This window comes from Lathamus discolor, chromosome 4 (genome assembly GCF_037157495.1).
Source record: "Lathamus discolor isolate bLatDis1 chromosome 4, bLatDis1.hap1, whole genome shotgun sequence".
Lineage (NCBI taxonomy): Eukaryota > Metazoa > Chordata > Aves > Psittaciformes > Psittacidae > Lathamus > Lathamus discolor.
Window position 1 is genome coordinate 32884738 of NC_088887.1, and position 19125 is coordinate 32903862.

The 19125-nt window shown below is 36.3% G+C and overlaps 1 protein-coding gene across 2 annotated transcripts in view; it reads left to right on the forward strand.

Moving 5' to 3' along the window:
• The window catches only part of DYRK1A (dual specificity tyrosine phosphorylation regulated kinase 1A), an 85655-nt gene extending 72104 nt beyond the window's left edge, over positions 1 to 13551 (forward strand). For both annotated transcript variants that reach the window (XM_065676948.1, XM_065676947.1), the window contains exons 4-12: positions 377 to 469; positions 1298 to 1486; positions 2213 to 2360; positions 5686 to 5972; positions 7437 to 7583; positions 7955 to 8095; positions 8380 to 8686; positions 9004 to 9128; positions 10165 to 13551. In XM_065676948.1, coding sequence (XP_065533020.1) covers positions 377 to 469; positions 1298 to 1486; positions 2213 to 2360; positions 5686 to 5972; positions 7437 to 7583; positions 7955 to 8095; positions 8380 to 8686; positions 9004 to 9128; positions 10165 to 10788 — 2061 coding nt within the window. In that variant the 3' untranslated portion in view covers positions 10789 to 13551. The remainder of the gene's footprint in view (positions 1 to 376; positions 470 to 1297; positions 1487 to 2212; positions 2361 to 5685; positions 5973 to 7436; positions 7584 to 7954; positions 8096 to 8379; positions 8687 to 9003; positions 9129 to 10164) is intronic.
• The last annotated feature ends 5574 nt before the right edge of the window (positions 13552 to 19125 follow it).

Below are 19125 nucleotides of genomic sequence, written 5' to 3' on the forward strand. Positions count from 1 at the left end.
TTAATGCAGCTATACATGAAATATGGTTACAATTCATGTATCAGTCGTGAGATGGAGGAGTAATGCCAGCAAGATTCTCAACAAAAGAGTTGTATTTTAACCAAGAGAAAAACTATTTATTGGGACTAAGCCTGTTATGCATAACGGGAGGAGAGATAGAAGTCTTGGGATTTCTTTCTTTTTTACTTTATTAATTAAATATATTAAAAAATAACTTCATTTCTTTTGATTCCAGTATTTTTTTAATGTTAGCTTGAAGAAAAAATGTTGCTATGAAATAGGTAATTTCTGTGAGGAATATCACAATTTAGTGTAATAATTATATCCTTAAATTCCTAACTTGTTATTCTAAGTTATGATAATGGTCATATTACAGAGGCGGATGCCCCAAACTTTCCGAGATCCAGCCACTGCTCCCTTGAGGAAGCTCTCCGTAGATTTGATCAAAACATACAAGCATATTAATGAGGTAATGGCTCCAGCTGTCTTTGTAATGTGTATTGATATGAAAGTTTTGCTTACAATACATTACTAAGTATATTTTCTGTTTATTATCTCACGAAGAGATAAGGGAAATCAAGCTTTCTCTCTGTTGTTCACATCTCATTGGAGATCACTGATGTCATCATGATCCTGCTTTCTGTCCAGCACATAGGAAATATCTCATCCTCGAATTTGTTTTCCCTTGTTTTATAAACAAATACTGAGCTTTTCTGTTGCATGATAAGGAAATACCCTTCTAGCTCATGCCTTTATGAATGTGTCTAAGGACTTGTAAGAAAAATATGAAAGTTAAATATCCCGAATTATTTAATTAAATATTGCTGGCAAATAAGTATAAAAATTACATGGTTAATACAATTGCTAACCCCTTGGAAATTGTAGGGAACTTGAAGGAATTTCTGCAGTGACTACTGATGTCCTTGGAATACTTCTTTGCCAGTCTTGTGGAAAAGCAACTGATAATTCTTGTTTCTAGGCTACTAATAGTTTTTAATTTTGCTGTGTATATATGTATCTTTTCTTTTTGCACCTGTGAACTGTAGGGATCAGTGTTTCTAGTACATGTGTTTAGATCTCCTTTCTGAGTTTTAAAATTATTCATCAGGACTTTGCTTTGGTATTATGACTTGAGTTCAAATAGACAGGTAGCAGGAGAAGATTGATTGTTTTTCCAGTAGTAAAAGTTACATATTAAAATCACAGGATTAAGTATGATAATTATGAAAGCTTATCCTATTCTTTATTGTAACAATGTTCTAAAAAGTGCTCTTAAGTAATGTACTTTCACATTTAGGTTTACTATGCAAAAAAAAAACGGCGGCATCAACAGGGCCAAGGAGAAGATTCCAGTCACAAAAAGGAGAGAAAAGTTTACAATGATGGCTATGATGATGACAACTATGACTATATTGTAAAAAATGGGGAGAAGTGGATGGATCGTTACGAAATTGACTCTTTAATAGGCAAAGGATCCTTTGGACAGGTAATGTGTATCAGCTGAGCAACCTATAATTCATGTGAATCATAATATGCACTTCATTTGAAGTGATATTCCTGTTCATTTTGAAATCAAACTCTTAATCCTATTACACCAAGCGCCTGCTCGAGACACAGTTTGTGCTGGTTCTTGTTATTGCAGGTAACGTTTGAATATACTTTGTTATGTACATCTGGTAACTCATTTTGCAGTGAGCAACTCCTCAGCCTTTTGCTATCAGTTCATGTTTTTAGCTGTTTGGTTTGGGGGTTTAAATTAAAACAATAGCCTAGTGCTAGGGATTACCTACTATAAATGTTACTTATTAGCATTTATTTTGACTGTTGGTAGCTGTAGCCAATGCTTGAGAAAAAGGCTGGAAGCAGGATAAAACTTCTCTTTTGTTGCTTTTGTTAGTTTTTCTCAGATTTTGCCACTCATTTTACAGTATTTGTTTGATAATTGCGTTTGGATATAATGCTTGCCTCAGTGAAGCTCATTGGAGCCTCAGTTCTGTTTTGTGACATCACTGCGGTAATAATCATGTCATTTATTGTGGCTTTATTGTAGTATCAAGTAGGAGAAGAAATAAAAGTAATTTAGTTGGCAAGAACAAAAGTTCTAAAACTATTTTCTCTGAATTCAGAAAGTGAAGAAAGTTTAGAGAGTGAGTTTTGCTGTATTTTGAAAACTGGTGAGATTTTACTGATATGTTTGACTTTTCTCTTTCAGGTTGTAAAGGCTTATGATCGAGTAGAACAGGAGTGGGTGGCTATCAAAATAATAAAAAACAAGAAGGCTTTCTTAAACCAAGCCCAGATTGAAGTGCGACTGCTTGAGCTTATGAACAAACATGACACAGAGATGAAGTACTATATAGGTATTTGAATAGTTCTGAATTTTTAATTTTTATTCAATTATGCGTATTTTAGTATTGCTGTATAGTGTAAGATGCTTCTGGTGCTAAAGAAACAAAACGAATAATATAACTTTTAAAATCATTAATATATATTTGGTGCAAATTTTCTAGTTTGCTTTGCAACAGGACAAGATCCAGAAGAGAAATACATAAAATTATTTGTGGTAACAGACTTGTTACTTTGTAGCTTTGAGATCTTCTATAGTATTTTCTTTTTCCAGTTATTGATATGGACACCTGAAGAAGTTGCTGTGGACTGGCTTTTCCACAGAAGCTGTGATCTGTGGTAGTTGCAATCACTTTCACTACTTTGAATATATTTTATCATTATCTCAGAACTGTCATGGATAAAAGCATGCATATTGAACATAAATTAGTGTCATACAGTAGTTTTATGGCTAGCTTAATTATGTTTTGAGTGTATGTATTAAAAATCTCAAATTTTTGTATAACAGAACTAAGATAAGACTTGTGTAAATGTTAAGATTTGGAATTCAGAGCTCAGAAAATACTTTGAAGCTTATAATTTTGATAGTTCCTGTAAATGGTATTCCCTTGACTTACTATTATACTGCTAGGTGAACTTTATTATAATGATGAAATTAAGTCAGTTCATGTAAAAGTTTACGAAATCCTTTCCATGCTCTGGAGTGGAGAATTTGGAAAAGAGATGTTGGAAGGACCGCAACAGCATGTTGTAAAGAGAGATGGAGAAATATGAAAAAGTTATTAAGGAAAACGAAACTGGTTTTAAGCATTCTTTAGTTTGTAGAAGCTGAAATATGAACAGCTCTGCTTTCTGATTTGAATATATGTATTGCATTACTGTTTTTTCTTTCTATAATATAGAAAGAAACCTTTGAAATAATGTTAATATACATAGATACTAAGTTATCTGATGAGTATTCAGTTGAATTTTAACTGGTTTTATAAAATATGTTCACAATACATTTATGTATTCAGTGTAGAAATTTTTAAGGTATTTTTAACTTGCATTTATTAATAACATGTTTGCTTAAAATCTGAAGTTGACAGCATACTGTGTTGGAAAGGTGTTTTAGGAACATTAAAGTCATGACCAGTTTCATAAGAATACACAGCAAGTAAAGACACTACAACTTCATCAAATGAGCTCTTGGAAGTTTAAATTGTTAGAGATTCTGTTTGTAATATCAGTTAAAATGAAATGGACGAAAACATCATATAATCTCCCTCTGTCAGTTAAGGCAGGATGGCTTTACATAGCAGTGCTGAAAAAGCAAAGGGAGGGACGAGGGGGGAAAGTATAATTTTGAACAGTGGAGGAATGATAAATATTGCCTTTGCTTAGGTTGGTGTTTTAGACTTGTTTCAAGCTGATTTCCAAGTCTGTTAGGGTATATTTGAATAGTTTTCCTTTCAGTTAATACTGTATTAGTGAACATGACAGCATCAGTAAAGATCAAAAATCCGAAGTAGATAATGTTTTTAGTAAATACCTTGTACTGCATGTTGTGCAAATACTGATCATGGAAAACTGAGATCTCCAGGCACTTCACTGGAAGATGTATCTAACCATAGGGACAGTTGTTTATAAACATACTTTTGCAACAAGACTTAATTGAAGCATGCAGCATATTGATGTAAAAAGTAAGTTACCAGTGGGACATATGGACAGTTCACCTTCTCCTAGTCTTTCAGATACATGATGCTACGAAAAGCTGAATAAGGCTGAAAGCATTGCAAGTATTTCAATATACTGTGTAATGTAAAGTATAGATTTCAGAGAGAACATGGTTAAATACATTGTAGCTTGATTTTTAGGAACATGAATTCAATTGCTTACACTTACCTCAGATCTTCAGTACCTTCAAACTGGACTGGTCTCCTTCAGACTAAACCTAACACAAGTGTAAGAATGCATTAAGGTCTTAAAGTTTTGTGAAAATGTATGGCAGAGTGGAGGAGAAATGTTCAAATTTCATGTCTTCATTGAAGGGAAGATATGGCAAGTTCAGCTCGTATCCAGGCTGTCTGAGCTTTGTGGCAGCTGCAAGTGGTACTACCTGGCCAGAAGCATGCTGGTAGTTACAAATCAGTTGGAGTAAGCAGTGATTCCAGCAAGCTTAGGTGGTGTAGGGAGGTACTGGAATCAAGTGTAGGAAGACCACAAGAAAAGGTGCTGGTGCTTTCATGGTAGGAGGATAGTGGAATTATGACAAAGATGAGAAAATACAGAAGGTCTAGACAATGAGGTATTGAAGGAACTGGCATCAGGCTGGAAGCAGATTGTACTGTTAGAAGGAAGTTCTAAGGGACTCATAAAGAACTGGCATAGGACACCAAGTAATAACCTCAACTGAAAGTCTGAATCCTCATTGTGCCAATACTGGTTCAAGATTTTATTATAACAAAAAGGAGAATGTGTTGCTTTTTATCTGAGAGCCAAAGTATTTTTCCTATTTCAGTTGTAGGTTTTTTGTGGCAACCAACCTGAATGACTGACAGACTAGTAAATCCTGCTTGCCTTTAAACAGATTCATGTGGTGAATTTTTCACCTATTTTGTGGAAAAAACAGAGTGGATTTGGACTGGATTGGTTGCTTTTATAAACTGAGATTTTGCTTGATTGAAATGAATATAATGCCCGTAGATATTGATCAGTTTTATTAATTGAAGTAATCAATTGAAGTCACAGCATACAAGTTGCAGTAATTTCAGTATATTTTAAATGAATCCAACAAATATTTTCTCTATAAACATAAGGGAAATTCCAAATAAATAATTCAGTCTGAAGTACGATATCTGCTTTACTGTTGAGAATACCTCTGTATGTGCACTTCGTTCTAGTCAGCTTTGACTTGAATACAGTTTTAGCTTTAGGAAGATGGAAAAATGAATTCTCCCTTGAAAAAGATCAAAAGCGTTGTGACAAAGGTTGCGTTACACAGTTTGCACTTCTTGTCTTTTTTGCTGATATTTTTATTTACCCAAAGATGCATTGGCCTTTTCTAATAGGGGAGTGATAGCTTATTTTGAAAAAATAGTACTTCTGTCTTTTGAGTAATTCTTTGGTTAATGTAGCTTTCCTGAGGTACACTTGAGGACACTTCAGATGTTTAAAATGTCCCCCTGCACTTCAGGCATGGGAGCAATATTTTGTAAATAACCATAGATCCAGGAAAAAAAAGTAACAGTATATTATCTTACAGGTCAGCTTCTTACATATTGATTAAAATATTTAAGCATTGTGTTGTAATTAGTACACACAGGATATGTGTTAATTATTTTCTTCCCCTTTTTAAAGTACATTTGAAGCGCCACTTCGTGTTCCGAAACCATCTCTGCTTAGTCTTTGAAATGCTGTCCTACAATCTGTATGATCTGTTGCGGAACACCAACTTCAGAGGTGTCTCACTGAACCTGACACGAAAATTTGCACAGCAGATGTGCACTGCACTGCTTTTTCTGGCGACTCCTGAACTTAGTATCATTCACTGTGACCTAAAACCTGAGAATATACTGCTCTGTAACCCCAAACGAAGCGCTATCAAGATTGTTGATTTTGGCAGTTCGTGTCAACTTGGACAGAGGGTGAGTATTAGCAAAGTTTCTATTTATACTACTGTTGGATACATATGAAAAAAAATCATATAGATGGGTAATTTACAGGTAATTACTGTAATAATCCTAGAAATTACCTGTGAAATACAGGTAATATTTACCTATGGTTTTAGACATCAACAATCCACAGGAGCCTTAAATATGAGTTTTAGTTCCATAGTAGTTAAACCTTCACCATAGTGATAAACTTCCCATCTTTCTTTTCTTCTTGGTTATATTTTTATGCTATGTTAGTGCAGAATGCATCAGCACTTGATTGTAGAAGTCTGCAGTGCTATTAAATAAATTATTTTTTTTTTCTTCATAAGATATTGCTCCTCCCACTTTAGCATTTAGTGTGCCTTAGAGATATTTGAGGGTTGAGACAGTGCAGTAGCTGGCTTTTAAAGATAACTGGTTACTAACCCATTTTTACAAACACTTCAGCAACTGCGGAAAGACTAAATTGAGTTTAGTGGTGGTATTAGTATGAGTAAAGATGCATATGGGAAAAGCATTTCCAGGACAAAGGGCCAAATAATTTTCTGTCAGCAGTTCTTCATATTGGGATAGATCTGTATTACTAAATAGTTGACCAAAAATTTGTAATTGTGTCATGTTGTTCATGTACTTTGAAGATGAGTACATGCTTTTATTTGAGCTATGAGAATCTGTCCAGCATAGCCAGTTCTGTTGGGTGTTTTTTGTTTGGTTCCTTTTTGTTAAGGATTTGGGTGGGGTTGTTAAGGATTTGGATTTGGGTGGGGTTGTTTCTTCCACCCCCGTCTCCCCTTGTTTTTGTGGTTGGTTGGTTGGTTTGGGGCTTTTTTTTTTTTTGGTTTGGGGTTGTTGGGGTTTTTTGGTGTGTTTTTTTGGTGTACCTACATTTAAGCCAGTCTACAAGTTTAAAATCAAGATAGAATTATGTGTCATGTGAAATGAGCAGGGTAACTAAGCAGCGGTGGAGGGGTTGCTTTTTCCGATGTGGTGTTTTCTAGTTGCTAGAATCACCTGATAATTTCATCTCATTTCATCACATCTGAATCCTGGCTTTTGATCTTTTACTGTCAGTTTTGTCTGAAGTGTTACATGATTCGTGGCTTGTGGAATAGTTTTTCTTAGGGTGATAGCAGAGAAAAATTTTGTACGATTATCTATGATTGCATGAGGTTACACTGATCAACCCTAAAATGTAAAATACTGACATCACGAGTGAATCTGCACTTTTTTACTTGGGAGGGTGAAGACACTGTGAACTGTTATTATTAGTAAGAATTAGCTAACTAGCATTTTTCGTATTTTTATTAATGTAATATCTAGATGCTTTTTTGTATCACTGATACCTTGGCTTTCCCTACACCAAAAATATATTTCATAGTAGTTCTATTTTGTAATGCATAATCATAATAGTGCTCTTTGGATGCTATTTATTACCTTTATATGCTTTTATTTCAGATATACCAATATATCCAGAGTCGTTTTTATCGATCACCAGAGGTGCTACTGGGAATGCCTTACGATCTTGCAATTGATATGTGGTCCCTTGGGTGTATTTTAGTTGAGATGCACACTGGAGAGCCTCTTTTTAGCGGGGCAAATGAGGTATGCAGCTATGTTATGGTACAAGTAATTAGATTTTGTTGTTGTTTTTGTTCATTCTCATCATGAGTTTCATCTGTTTAATTGTAATGCATAAATTAGGGAAGTCTAGTAATTCTAAAATGAATAAGCATCAGTGACAACAGTGTCTTTTGTCAGAACTCTAAGTTGCCTGTTAATAATACTCTGTTTCTGGGCTTACTCCTTATACATGAATTTGCTTTGTAGACAATGGCTTTTTTTTAAACTCACAGTTAATTTAGAACTTGTCTGGGTTTTTTTTTCCATGTGCTTCCTGTGTGATGAGAATCTCACTCTGTCACACTGCTCAGCTCTGTTACATGTTCCTCACAAAATTTCTTTATTTGGAACAGGTGGATCAAATGAATAAGATAGTGGAAGTTCTGGGGATACCACCTACTCACATCCTCGACCAAGCACCAAAAGCAAGAAAGTTCTTTGAGAAGTTGCCAGATAGCACTTGGAACTTGAAGAAGACCAAAGATGGAAAAAGGGTAGGTTACATAACTAGGACGATAATATTGGCAGTTTCTGCAAATAAAATTAATAATAATAAAAAAAGTGAGATGTTACTTTGCTTTACATCTTGTCTTACTGAAAATGCAGCTTTATTGTTATCATTGTTCCACATTGTAAGACAGATTGATGAAATAACACATTCAGTAGTGTTGAATAGTTTCTTACTTTTATTTGACTTCCTTTTATGGCATGTTTAAACTGTGCACATCCAAGGCTTAATATATAAATTGACTTCAAGCAATTTCTAACTTCCCAACAGGAATACAAACCACCAGGAACTCGTAAACTTCACAATATACTAGGAGTTGAAACAGGAGGACCGGGTGGGCGCCGTGCTGGAGAATCGGGTCATACTGTAGCTGACTACTTGAAGTTCAAAGACCTCATCTTAAGGATGCTTGATTATGACCCTAAGACACGAATTCAACCTTATTATGCCCTACAGCATAGTTTCTTTAAGAAAACAGCAGACGAAGGTACAAACACAAGTAACAGTGTGTCTACTAGTCCTGCCATGGAGCAGTCACAGTCTTCAGGAACCACCTCTAGTACATCTTCAAGCTCAGGTACATTTTTCACATTAACGGATAACAAAATTATTTTGGTTAATCACATCTAAGGAGTCTTTTTCAGATAAATATTCTCTCTTTTTTTGGTTGAAAACCAAATACGTCATCCATGCTCATCAGTTACTTTAATCGGCTGGAACAGGTAACTGCTCCAACAAAAAGTAAAAAAATAGATGAGCCAAAATGTGAATGGTTATTATAGGTCTTGTATTTTTACCTTGAAACAGTTTATGTATTTTCATACTGTCACTGTTCTGCAGCTTACTTTTAAGGTTTTTGTCTCTTTAGTTATTGTGCATGTTGTGATTTTGTAGGTGGATCTTCTGGAACAAGCAACAGTGGAAGGGCACGGTCAGACCCCACACACCAGCATCGACATAGTGGTGGACACTTCACTGCTGCTGTTCAAGCTATGGACTGTGAAACACACAGCCCACAGGTATGGTTAAGTAAAGCTTTTGTCTGTTTGGTTTGTATGACTTTTCTGAGACTATTAAAGTATTAAATCCCTATAAATTAAGTAAGGCTTTCATTTCAAGATTGAACTCATTTAGACAGAACTAGCTCTTGTGTAGTTGTTTGTATGTTAGGTCAGTCACTTTACTGCAGGTAGCTGTAAAGGCTTTCAGAGATTCTGTAGCAGTGAAGGTTTTGTATTAATAGCAGTAAGTCAGATGGGAGCTGTCAGTGCTTCACTTTACACAGGGTGTAAGGGTACACAGAACTATGCATCTTCCATCCCAGTGGAGAACAAGCTTGTACTTCAGTGGACTCCTGCTGGAGTTCTTAATTCTATTTTATGGTGTTTGGGTACTTCACCAACATTATCGTTGATGGACTAGAGTTTGTTCAGTACCTGTTGGAAAGAAGCAGCAACTCATTAACTGCGAATAATTCAGTAATATTTTTATTTTAGTACAGAATGGATACAAATATAAATTGTCCCTAAGTCGACAGTTTAGTTTATGCAACAAATTTGTGTGTAGCTAGGAATCTTTAATCACCTGTGTTCTTCCAGAGGCGTGAGTAGTACTCCTCGAATGCTGTTGACACCATTCAAGATACGAACTACAACATGCTAATTTAGCTTAGTATGCTCATTGTATCCAGAGACCCGAGTCAGACATCAGGGCCTTACTGTTCTAAGGGTTGTACAAATATTATGTTGTTTATTACTACTGTTATGTAGAGCTGCTTCTGTGGCTTTCACAGTAAGGTCACATATTGCACTTACTTAAACTGTTAAAAAAAAAAAACATTCAGAAAGTGAACTCATTTTTCTTAAGGTATATTTAGAAAAGTGTATTAGAGACTCTTTGTAACTGCGTGCTTCCACTTCTAGAATAGTTCTGCAGCTACAAGTTTTTTTAACTTTTTAAAAAGTTAGCATAAGCATCAGTAATTTAATATCTCATATATTGCGAATTGACAGATTCAAGTAAGCATTTTAATTTTTATTTTGCTTATTAACATAGGTTCGACAACAGTTTCCTCCTCCAATTGGTTGGACAGCCACTGAAGCTCCTACACAGGTCACTGTTGAAAACCATCCAGTTCAAGAAACCACCTTCCATGTAACCCCTCAACAACAGAATGCATTACATCATCATCACGGAAATAGCGCTCACCACCACCACCATCACCACCACCACCACCACCATCATGGACAGCAAGCCTTGGGTAGCCGGACCAGGCCGAGAGTCTACAATTCTCCAACAAACAGCTCCTCCACCCAGGATTCTATGGAGGTGGGCCACAGTCACCACTCCATGACATCCCTGTCTTCCTCAACTACTTCTTCCTCTACATCTTCCTCCTCTACTGGTAACCAAGGCAATCAGGCCTATCAGAACCGCCCAGTGGCTGCTAATACCTTGGACTTTGGACAAAATGGAGCTATGGACATGAATTTAACAGTCTACTCTAATCCGCGCCAAGAAACTGGCATAGCTGGACATCCAACATACCAGTTTTCTGCTAATACAGGTCCTGCTCATTACATGACTGAAGGACACCTTGCAATGAGGCAAGGAATTGATAGAGAAGAGTCTCCCATGACAGGAGTTTGTGTTCAGCAAAGTCCTGTGGCTAGCTCGTGACTAAACTGAAACTAAGTTTGTTTCTTGTGTGTTTTTATAGAAGTGGTGTTTTTCCAAAAACAAAGTGCAAAGCTGCTTGAATCAGAAGGAGATAAACTCACTGAACCGCTACAGGAGGGCAAAGCTGACTATTTTTTTAAACTTGAAAAGATTGCAAAGGGACAATGAAGTTTTTTTTTTTGTTGGGTTTTTTTTTTTGTTTTGTTTTGTTTTGACTTTTTTGTTTGGTTTTTTTGTTCTTTTTTTTGGTTGTTTTTCTTTTTTAAGAGCCATGTCTGGACCCACATTAATGGGTAGCTTAGTGGTGTTCACTTTTTGCTTCCCCCATTTTAAACTGCCACAACATAGTCATAGTTTGGTTTTTTGGGGAGGGTTTTTTTTTTTTTTTTTTTGGGCTCATTCAACAGGGGTTATTGTTCAAATGGTAGTTGTAGTTCCAAACTAGTTTCTTTTTAAAGGCATTGCACATGATTTATAAAAAGGCCCTTTGAAGTTTTTGGGTGGGAGGGGAGTGAGTAATATATATATATTTTTTTTAGTTCCCCAGACAAACATGGGCACAGAAATGCAGTACTGTAAGAAAGAGGGACCTTCAGATTACACAAATATATATTCTTCAGCTGTAAAAAGGGACGGTTGTAATGGAGTTTGTAAGGCACATTGAGCATGCTAAGTGGCGGTGATCAGAACTCTCCTTTTCTGAATCTACTGAGGATCAAAGCAGCAATTGTAATGGGATTCTGTGGGTCTCATATTTTGGGAGACCACAGTCAGTTAGTATTGAAATATGACTGGTTTCATAACTGAGGTGCACTGAGAAGCAATCAACGGGTCGGTCCTGGCCAGTCCTGGGGAGGTCTAAGTGGTGGTCTTTGGGATAACCTTTGGCCTTATGGATTTGGACTCTTAAGTTAGAAGAGCCTACCATTTCAGATGCAATCACTTTTGGACATGCTTTTGCAGACAGTCCTTAATGCTGAAAACACAGAGAATGGGTAATTCAAGAGGCCTTTCTTTTAAAATAGACTTTTGTGACCCACTTATTGTAAGGTATTGCAAGGTCACTTTGCGTGTGTCATAAAGTTGACTTCCTTATTGGTTGAAGGTCACAGGAGTAGTGGTTTGCGTTTGATGGAAATAGCTACAACTGTGTCCCTTCCTGCTTTTTACTTTTTTCTTTTGCTTTTTCTCGGCACGTGGTTTCTCCACCATTACTTCTGCACAAAGACGTCTTCTGTTCATCCTGAACATTTTTAAAAATGCAGAATTTTATGTGACTGCTTTTTTGCCTCACAATTATGCTGTGAATTTTACAAAAATTTATTTTCTTTTTTGATAATTTATTGTACCAAAGCTGTTTTTATAGCACATAGATGTCTGTAACCAATAATGTAGCAGTTCTGCACTTTGACACAAGGTGTAACTAGACCATTTTTAAATGTCAGTTGAAAATTATGGCTGTACTATTGCTTAAACAAAACTGGAACTGTTGTTGAATTCATAGCCAATACATTTACAGCAATCTGTGTACTGAACATAATAGATTGACATCTACTTCAAGACTATAACATCTGTTACATTATAAATGTGTTCAGGCTTCTGAAGGTAAAAGGGACACTAGATCCAGAAGCTATGAAACCAGCAGTTGATTCTTGTATTCCTTATTAACATAATTGTAAACTTGAAGGCAAGACGTTGATTGCATGAACAGGTCCAAAATAATAGTCTGAGTAAAGCAAAACGCTCACGTGAGACCTGAGGTTAGCAGGCTGTATTTAACAGGTGCCTAATTTTTGGGTAATGCTGCCTTAATATAACACAGTCAGCTTGGCAGTTGCAAAATTTGTGGGCCCATTCAGAGATATGTTTGGATGAAAAGTAAAAGCTCCGTGGAAAACATTTGAAAGAAGGGTAATTCATTGATTGCCCATCCCAGATTAACATTCTTTGCCCATTATATATTACAGAAGCAGTGATCTACCTCTGCCAGTAAGCCCTTCTAAAAGTTAATTTAGCAGAAAATTCAGAGTTCAGACTGGTCAGTTCCATGCGGCGAAGTCATTCTTTCAGTCTAAAAGGTGGAATTTTTTATACTTACAGTGGCAATGCAGCAGCTGACTACCATGTGAATGGGAATGAATACTTGGGATTAACCATTTTTTTCCTTGTACATCATAATTTTTGTTTTTAATCGAGCAATTTTTTTTTTTCTTTTTTTTTTTTAATTGTATTGACATGTCAACCCTGTGGATGAATTATTTTTTTTTGTTTCATTTTTGGTTTTATTTTTTAACTCGGTAATTCAGAGAAGTTTACAGGATTTGGAAGGCTGTCACCTTAGAAACAGGATGCTGAGTTTAGCAATATAAAAAGGAATCCAGTACTTACTGCTGTCTAGGAATATAAGGGTAACATGATATCTGGGTAATTTCTGTGTGCGCGGGTTGCCACACCTTAGCAAGCGCCAAAAAATAAAGCAGTTAAAAAGAAAATCTGCATAAAGAAGAAATCATAAAATCCAGTGCTTCTGCATACTGTGTTATGTTACAGTCCAGTTTTGTGTGCTTTACTACACAGTTTGGTTACAGGACTTCTGTGCATTGTAAACATAAACAGCATGGAAAAGGTTAAATACCTGTGTTCAGATTGTAAGATCTAGTCCGGACTTGCTGTGTATATTGTAACGTTAAATGAAAAGACAAGCCCTTTGTATTATAGTCATGCAGTCTTATGTATGATAAACAGTTGAATAATTTGTCCTCAGACTCTTTACTGTGCTTTTTAAAAAAAGAGTAATTTAAGAAAAAATGTAAACATAGTAAATCTTCCTATGCAATTAACCTACTCCAAGCCATGGTATGGTAGGTATAATTATACTATAATATGTAAATATCAGATACATTGAAACAGACTTAAAAATATGAAAGTAAAAGTTGGAGGCATAACAGATAATTTTGAGTTTTTAATTGAAACAGCAAGATATACAAATTATTGATGTATGAACACAGCTCTGCTTGATTCTGATGGACTATACTTGTAGTTTGAGTTCTTTATATTATCATCTGTTAGTTTGAATGTTCTTATATGCACTGCAGCTTTCTACTTATTACAGACTAGCTGATGTTAAGGCCAGAAGTGACCGTGGTCATGAAATAATGTGACTGGCACGCCATTACTCCTAGAATTCAGTCTAGTTGTTTCTGCATCATGAAGTCCATGTCTTTTGGGTGCAGTAGAGCATACTTTTGAAAAAGATAGCTGATTTTCATATAGATTCTTGAAGTGTGAGGGTTTTTCCATGTCTCTTGAGTGATTCAGCTAGATTTCCATACTCTTAGTCCTCCTTCAGTTTTAGGACTGTTTAGTTCCAGCTGCTGGCCATCAGATAGCTAGCTGCCTATTAGAATAACAAATAATTACTCTAGTTTTAAACTATTTCACTTTATTCACATAAAAAATATGTTAAATAACCTATATAGATGGAGTTCCTTAAATCTCTAACTGTAAAGCTTTTTCAGCTCTTCTGAAACTTCAGGTGTTTTAAAATCCATTTTAAAAGCATGGACGGAAGATCTGCATACAGCGTCTGGTAGTGATTTGGGTATCGCTGTGTGCGTGTAGTATGTGCAGGTACATTCTTGAACCTTTCAGTTTATATCTTCGCTTGTTTGTTTATACCTCTGAGGATTGCATTTTTAAATCTTTCAGTCTCAGTTATTTGCATTAAAAGATTGTAAATTTAGATGATTATCCATCATGATTCCTAAGTCCTTTTCAGAACTGCTGCTTTTCCAGGATGTGGTCTTCCATCCTGTAAGTATAATGATGTCTGAATGGGACTGGTTTACAGAAGGGTTGGATTCACCTGTAGATGTGGCTTGTCTTCATTGTTTATCACTCTACCATCGTTACTTTCATTAAACCATCAATGTGCTTATATTTTAGTCTTGATAACTGAAAACTCTTAAATACCTTGGAAGAATTCCTGTTGAAACCCATCAGGGACATCACATCCTTTTTTAATGAGGAAATAACCTAAAGCTCTAACCCTCTGACACAGCATGGTGAATATGTTGTGTTGATTTATAGAACAAAATACCTATCAGTAAGATCATTATGTGGAACTTCTGAATAGTATTTAAGTATCTCTCTAGTCAGGATGACACAAGTCACTAACAACAAAGTAGAGTTATTGCTGAGTGTTGATCTGATGAGGATAGTTTTTATATAGCATGACTTTGGCAAGTGATTAAAGGATTGGATATTAGAACTGCACAGTATTTTACATCTGTCAAGGAGAGAAAGATACCATGCCAAATTGTAGTTTTCTGTTAAATATCCCTGATTTTGTGGGGTTCTACAGAAGTAACCTGATGGTGAAAAATTTGCTGTTGGTATTTATTTCTCCACCTCATAACAATAGTTGAACTACTTTTTACTTAATGATCAAGATGCGTTGTTTTTATTGCAACAGTTTTTCATACTAGCCCTATCAAATATATGTGGTCTGCCTAGATCCAAGAGGATTTGTAGTTTCTGTTGTTCATTATACTTTCCGCTAGATGTTCCAGAGCATCACAGAGTTCAATCACAAGATGGTCACAGTGACTATCTCTGAGGACTCGAATGGTACGAAAATACGATACACTTAATAAACCAGACAAAGGTGGTAGTTAAAATTTTAAACTTCAGGCTCCTCTGCTGAACAGGAGAGAGAATGCATAATTCACTTTAAACAATGTTCAGAGATTCTAGTGGGTAAGTGAGGATAAACGATTCAGAAGAGAATAAAGGTTGGAATTGGAAGAGATGTTCTGTGTGGGAGGGACTGTAACCAGTGTGAATAATAGCATAGGGAGGTGAGAGAAGTACCCTTGGCTTGAGTGGAATTTTGCAGTCCTTAATTGAAAGAGAGACCAAGAAATTTCTTTCATGTAGTCCTGGGAAATCATGTGAGGGAAGCTAAATGAAAAACTTCAGTGGCCATGTTGAATGAATCTTAACAGTTCTGCTTTGATTGGAAAGTAAGTTTTTCACAGAAGGTTGGTTTCCAGTAATTAACGTGAGAGATGTCTAGAATGTAGCTTCATGGTCTGTTTCAAGGTAGATTTGAATCCGAACTCTTTATCAAGTGGCAAGGCCTGGGTCACATCTGGAAGTTTGCAAGAGAGCAGAAATGAAAGATGGGATTATTTTATTGCTATTTAGAAAGGCTAAATTTGAAGAAGGAGGATTTGATTTCTGTCGGCAGACCAAATGAGCATATGGAGGGATCAGATCAGTCTGGCAGAAGCAGCAGTAATGGATAGTGGATTGTCAGCATTTAGCAACTTGAAAGGGATTTTAATTTATTTAGTAATGAGGGCTGAGATGTATAGGTTAAAATGGGCTGAATGCAGAGTCTAGGGAGACCTTAAAAGATGCAAACCACAGTAGATATTATAAATCAAGTTTTAGAACTGTAGGAATACAACCCTAAACCCAAGCAGAGTATTTTATTGAGTGATTACCTATTAAAACCTACCTGTGTTTAATAGGATGAGAATGGAAGTGAGACTGACCAAAGGCATCCTTAAAAATAATTGTTGCCATGGAGTAGAGGGGGCACAGGATCTATTATACCTGAAAGATATTTTATTGTGGATCCACCTTAGGTCCTCATTCCTAAGGCAGGACCTCCTCTGTTTAACAAGCAATTTTTCCTCAGTGTGCAACAGCGAAAAGCATCCCAGCTAAAGATACACAGTGTTACAGTGGAAAGCTGCTGGACCTAAGGCAGAAAACTAGCATCTACGGGAAACAGCCAGAGTATTTTCAGTCTTCAAAGCACATCAGCTATTTTTTGAAAATTAAGGCAAGTAATATTCTCACTGGCCAGATAGTACTATCATTATTGTAAAAATGCCATAAATCTTTTCAGGAAGAGTGTGTGGAACAGATTTCTAAGCCAAACAATAATAATCCTTAAAAGCAGATGCGTCCTGGGCCAGGGCAAGTCTGAATTTCAGTGGAGCCTGTACTGAGAAACCTGCACATAGATCATGCTTTTTGGACAAGAGAATGTAATGTGGCTTTAGGTAGATGAGGCAATGCCATTAAATTTTATTGTGTAGTACACTGGAATTTTCTTCTATTTCCCTTTCCTGTAGATCTTCATTGAGGCATTTCTCATCTCTGGTAAGTTGTGTAGTCCAGATCTTAGTCTCCAAGTACTCCATAGGAACAGCTTCAACAGCAATTTCCATTTCCCACTGCTGCAAATTCCAGTGTCCTGGAATACCATTGTAATGATGTCTTGCATATGTTTTGATTATTAGGGTATTCTATTTCTAGAACACTGTATCTTACATGTCTAATTTAGTTTAAAGATGCCCAGTTAACATAACAAATACAAAAATGTTTTGGTGTTTTGCTTCCCACATCTGTTTGCATGCAGACGGACAAATCTCATGCAGTTGCTGTGTACTCTAAGGCAGTGTTGCAGCATCTCCTTGAAACATGTTGGTCTCCAGTGTAAAGGCTTCTGTACATGGAGTGTTCTCTTGAATGCATTAGCCATTTGGATTCTTCACTGTTGCAGCCTCCTGGTAGAGTCTGTTACAAAAACTTTCTGAGAAGATGATGTTTTGCTAGTGGAGCAACAGATGGGAAGTTTTACTCCTAGAAAGAACAATTCCAGTCTAAAGGATTGCTTAATTTTATTTATTTTTTTAAATCATATATCATCACTGTTTACAAATTGTACACATACCAACATTTTAATTCAAAACATTTATTTGTTAAAGAGTATTGAAAGTTGGTATGTTTGACAATGGGACAGGCTTGTCTTAACATGCATGCACTGCATTTGCCCATTAATTTTTCTGCATAATGTCAGCTAGTTCTCTCTGCTTAATGTAACGGTAGGGCAGTAGTTTATAATTTTGAATATCTGGTTTGGTAGCTTTCCTTTGAGTTTTTTGGAAAGAACTCTGGCGTTTCTGTTGCTGTGCTGACTTTCTGCAGTGTGTATATAAATTTGACTTAGTTTTCAAGGCAATGCACAGCTTGGTTCCTAAAAGAATAACTACAAGATGAGGAAAGGGTTAAAAACATTGCTTCTCTAAGCCAGTTTTGTGTGATCATCGTAGAGGTGAGTCCTGCTGAGCACTAGCCTATAAATCTCTTGCAAAATCCCATGGATTTTCAGTTTCTTGAAACTTCAGGTCTTAGGGGTATTCCATACGGTCTTGAGTAATGAACAGTAGCATAAATAAGACAATAGAAATTAATAACTAAATCCATCTCCTGTAGGTCTCCCCATGAGAAGTGGGAGGAGAGATTAATTTGACAGATGATGACTGTCAAGATAATTGGTAGTGATTGGAAAATGATATATGAAAAAATAAAAACTGAGTTTGTTTGTTCTGAAGAAACTAGTTGAAGATCTCAAGCAGAAAACTCCCCAACTCAAGACTGCCTTCTTCAGGACCTCCCTTACCCCGCACCAGCAGAATAGGTCTTTTCTATACAGCTTGTTGTGGTGGTCCACTGCATCTGTTTTCCTTCAGGTTTTCCTGCCAACCTGTAGCTCATTCAGAACTCGCTTCATACTCCTTCCCAGTATCAAATGTTAACAGTTGGTAGGTTGAGTTTATCATTTAACTACGATGAGGAGGGAAGTTGTGACGAAGAAGAGTTCTCTACTTAAAGCAGGAAGAACAGTGGGTTCTGAAGGGAGCACATTCTGAGCTATATTGCATTTTCAGTGAACAAACCCTTTCTGTAATTTGCACTCAAAGGAAACTCCATTTGGAGACCTTGCAGTCAAGAATAAGCTAATGGAATATAGTTTTCAAAGCTTTAGTCCCACTTGTCTTCTTTCCTAATGCAGGGCTAGCGCAGTTTGCTACCAGTGGGATTCCTCCTCTTTGCTGCAGTGTGCTACAGCACTTGTGCATTTTTATTTTCATCTGAATCGTTTTCCTGCCCCTACAAAATGTTTGCCTTGTGTCTGAGGAATTTTATCTATTTTTTTGTACACTAACTAAGTTAGTGTTTCTTCCAAGAAAAATGCTGTGTGTAAGTTTATACTGGAATAACCCGCTTTATTGTTGTACTCTATGTATGCTATCTCACATCAGTCTGGTAACTTCAGTACACAGAGCTAACACTATCCTATGTAAAGGCATTTGTTCTGTAAACAACACATGCTACATGTAGAAACATTACAGTGGCAGTGCCTTGAAATCAGGTGTGTCCATACAGGTCACTTTGATACAGTGACAGTGTAAAGGTTCATGTCCAGACATAACCTCGGTGACCTGGGAAGACAAATGTAGGACTCTTGGGAGCCAG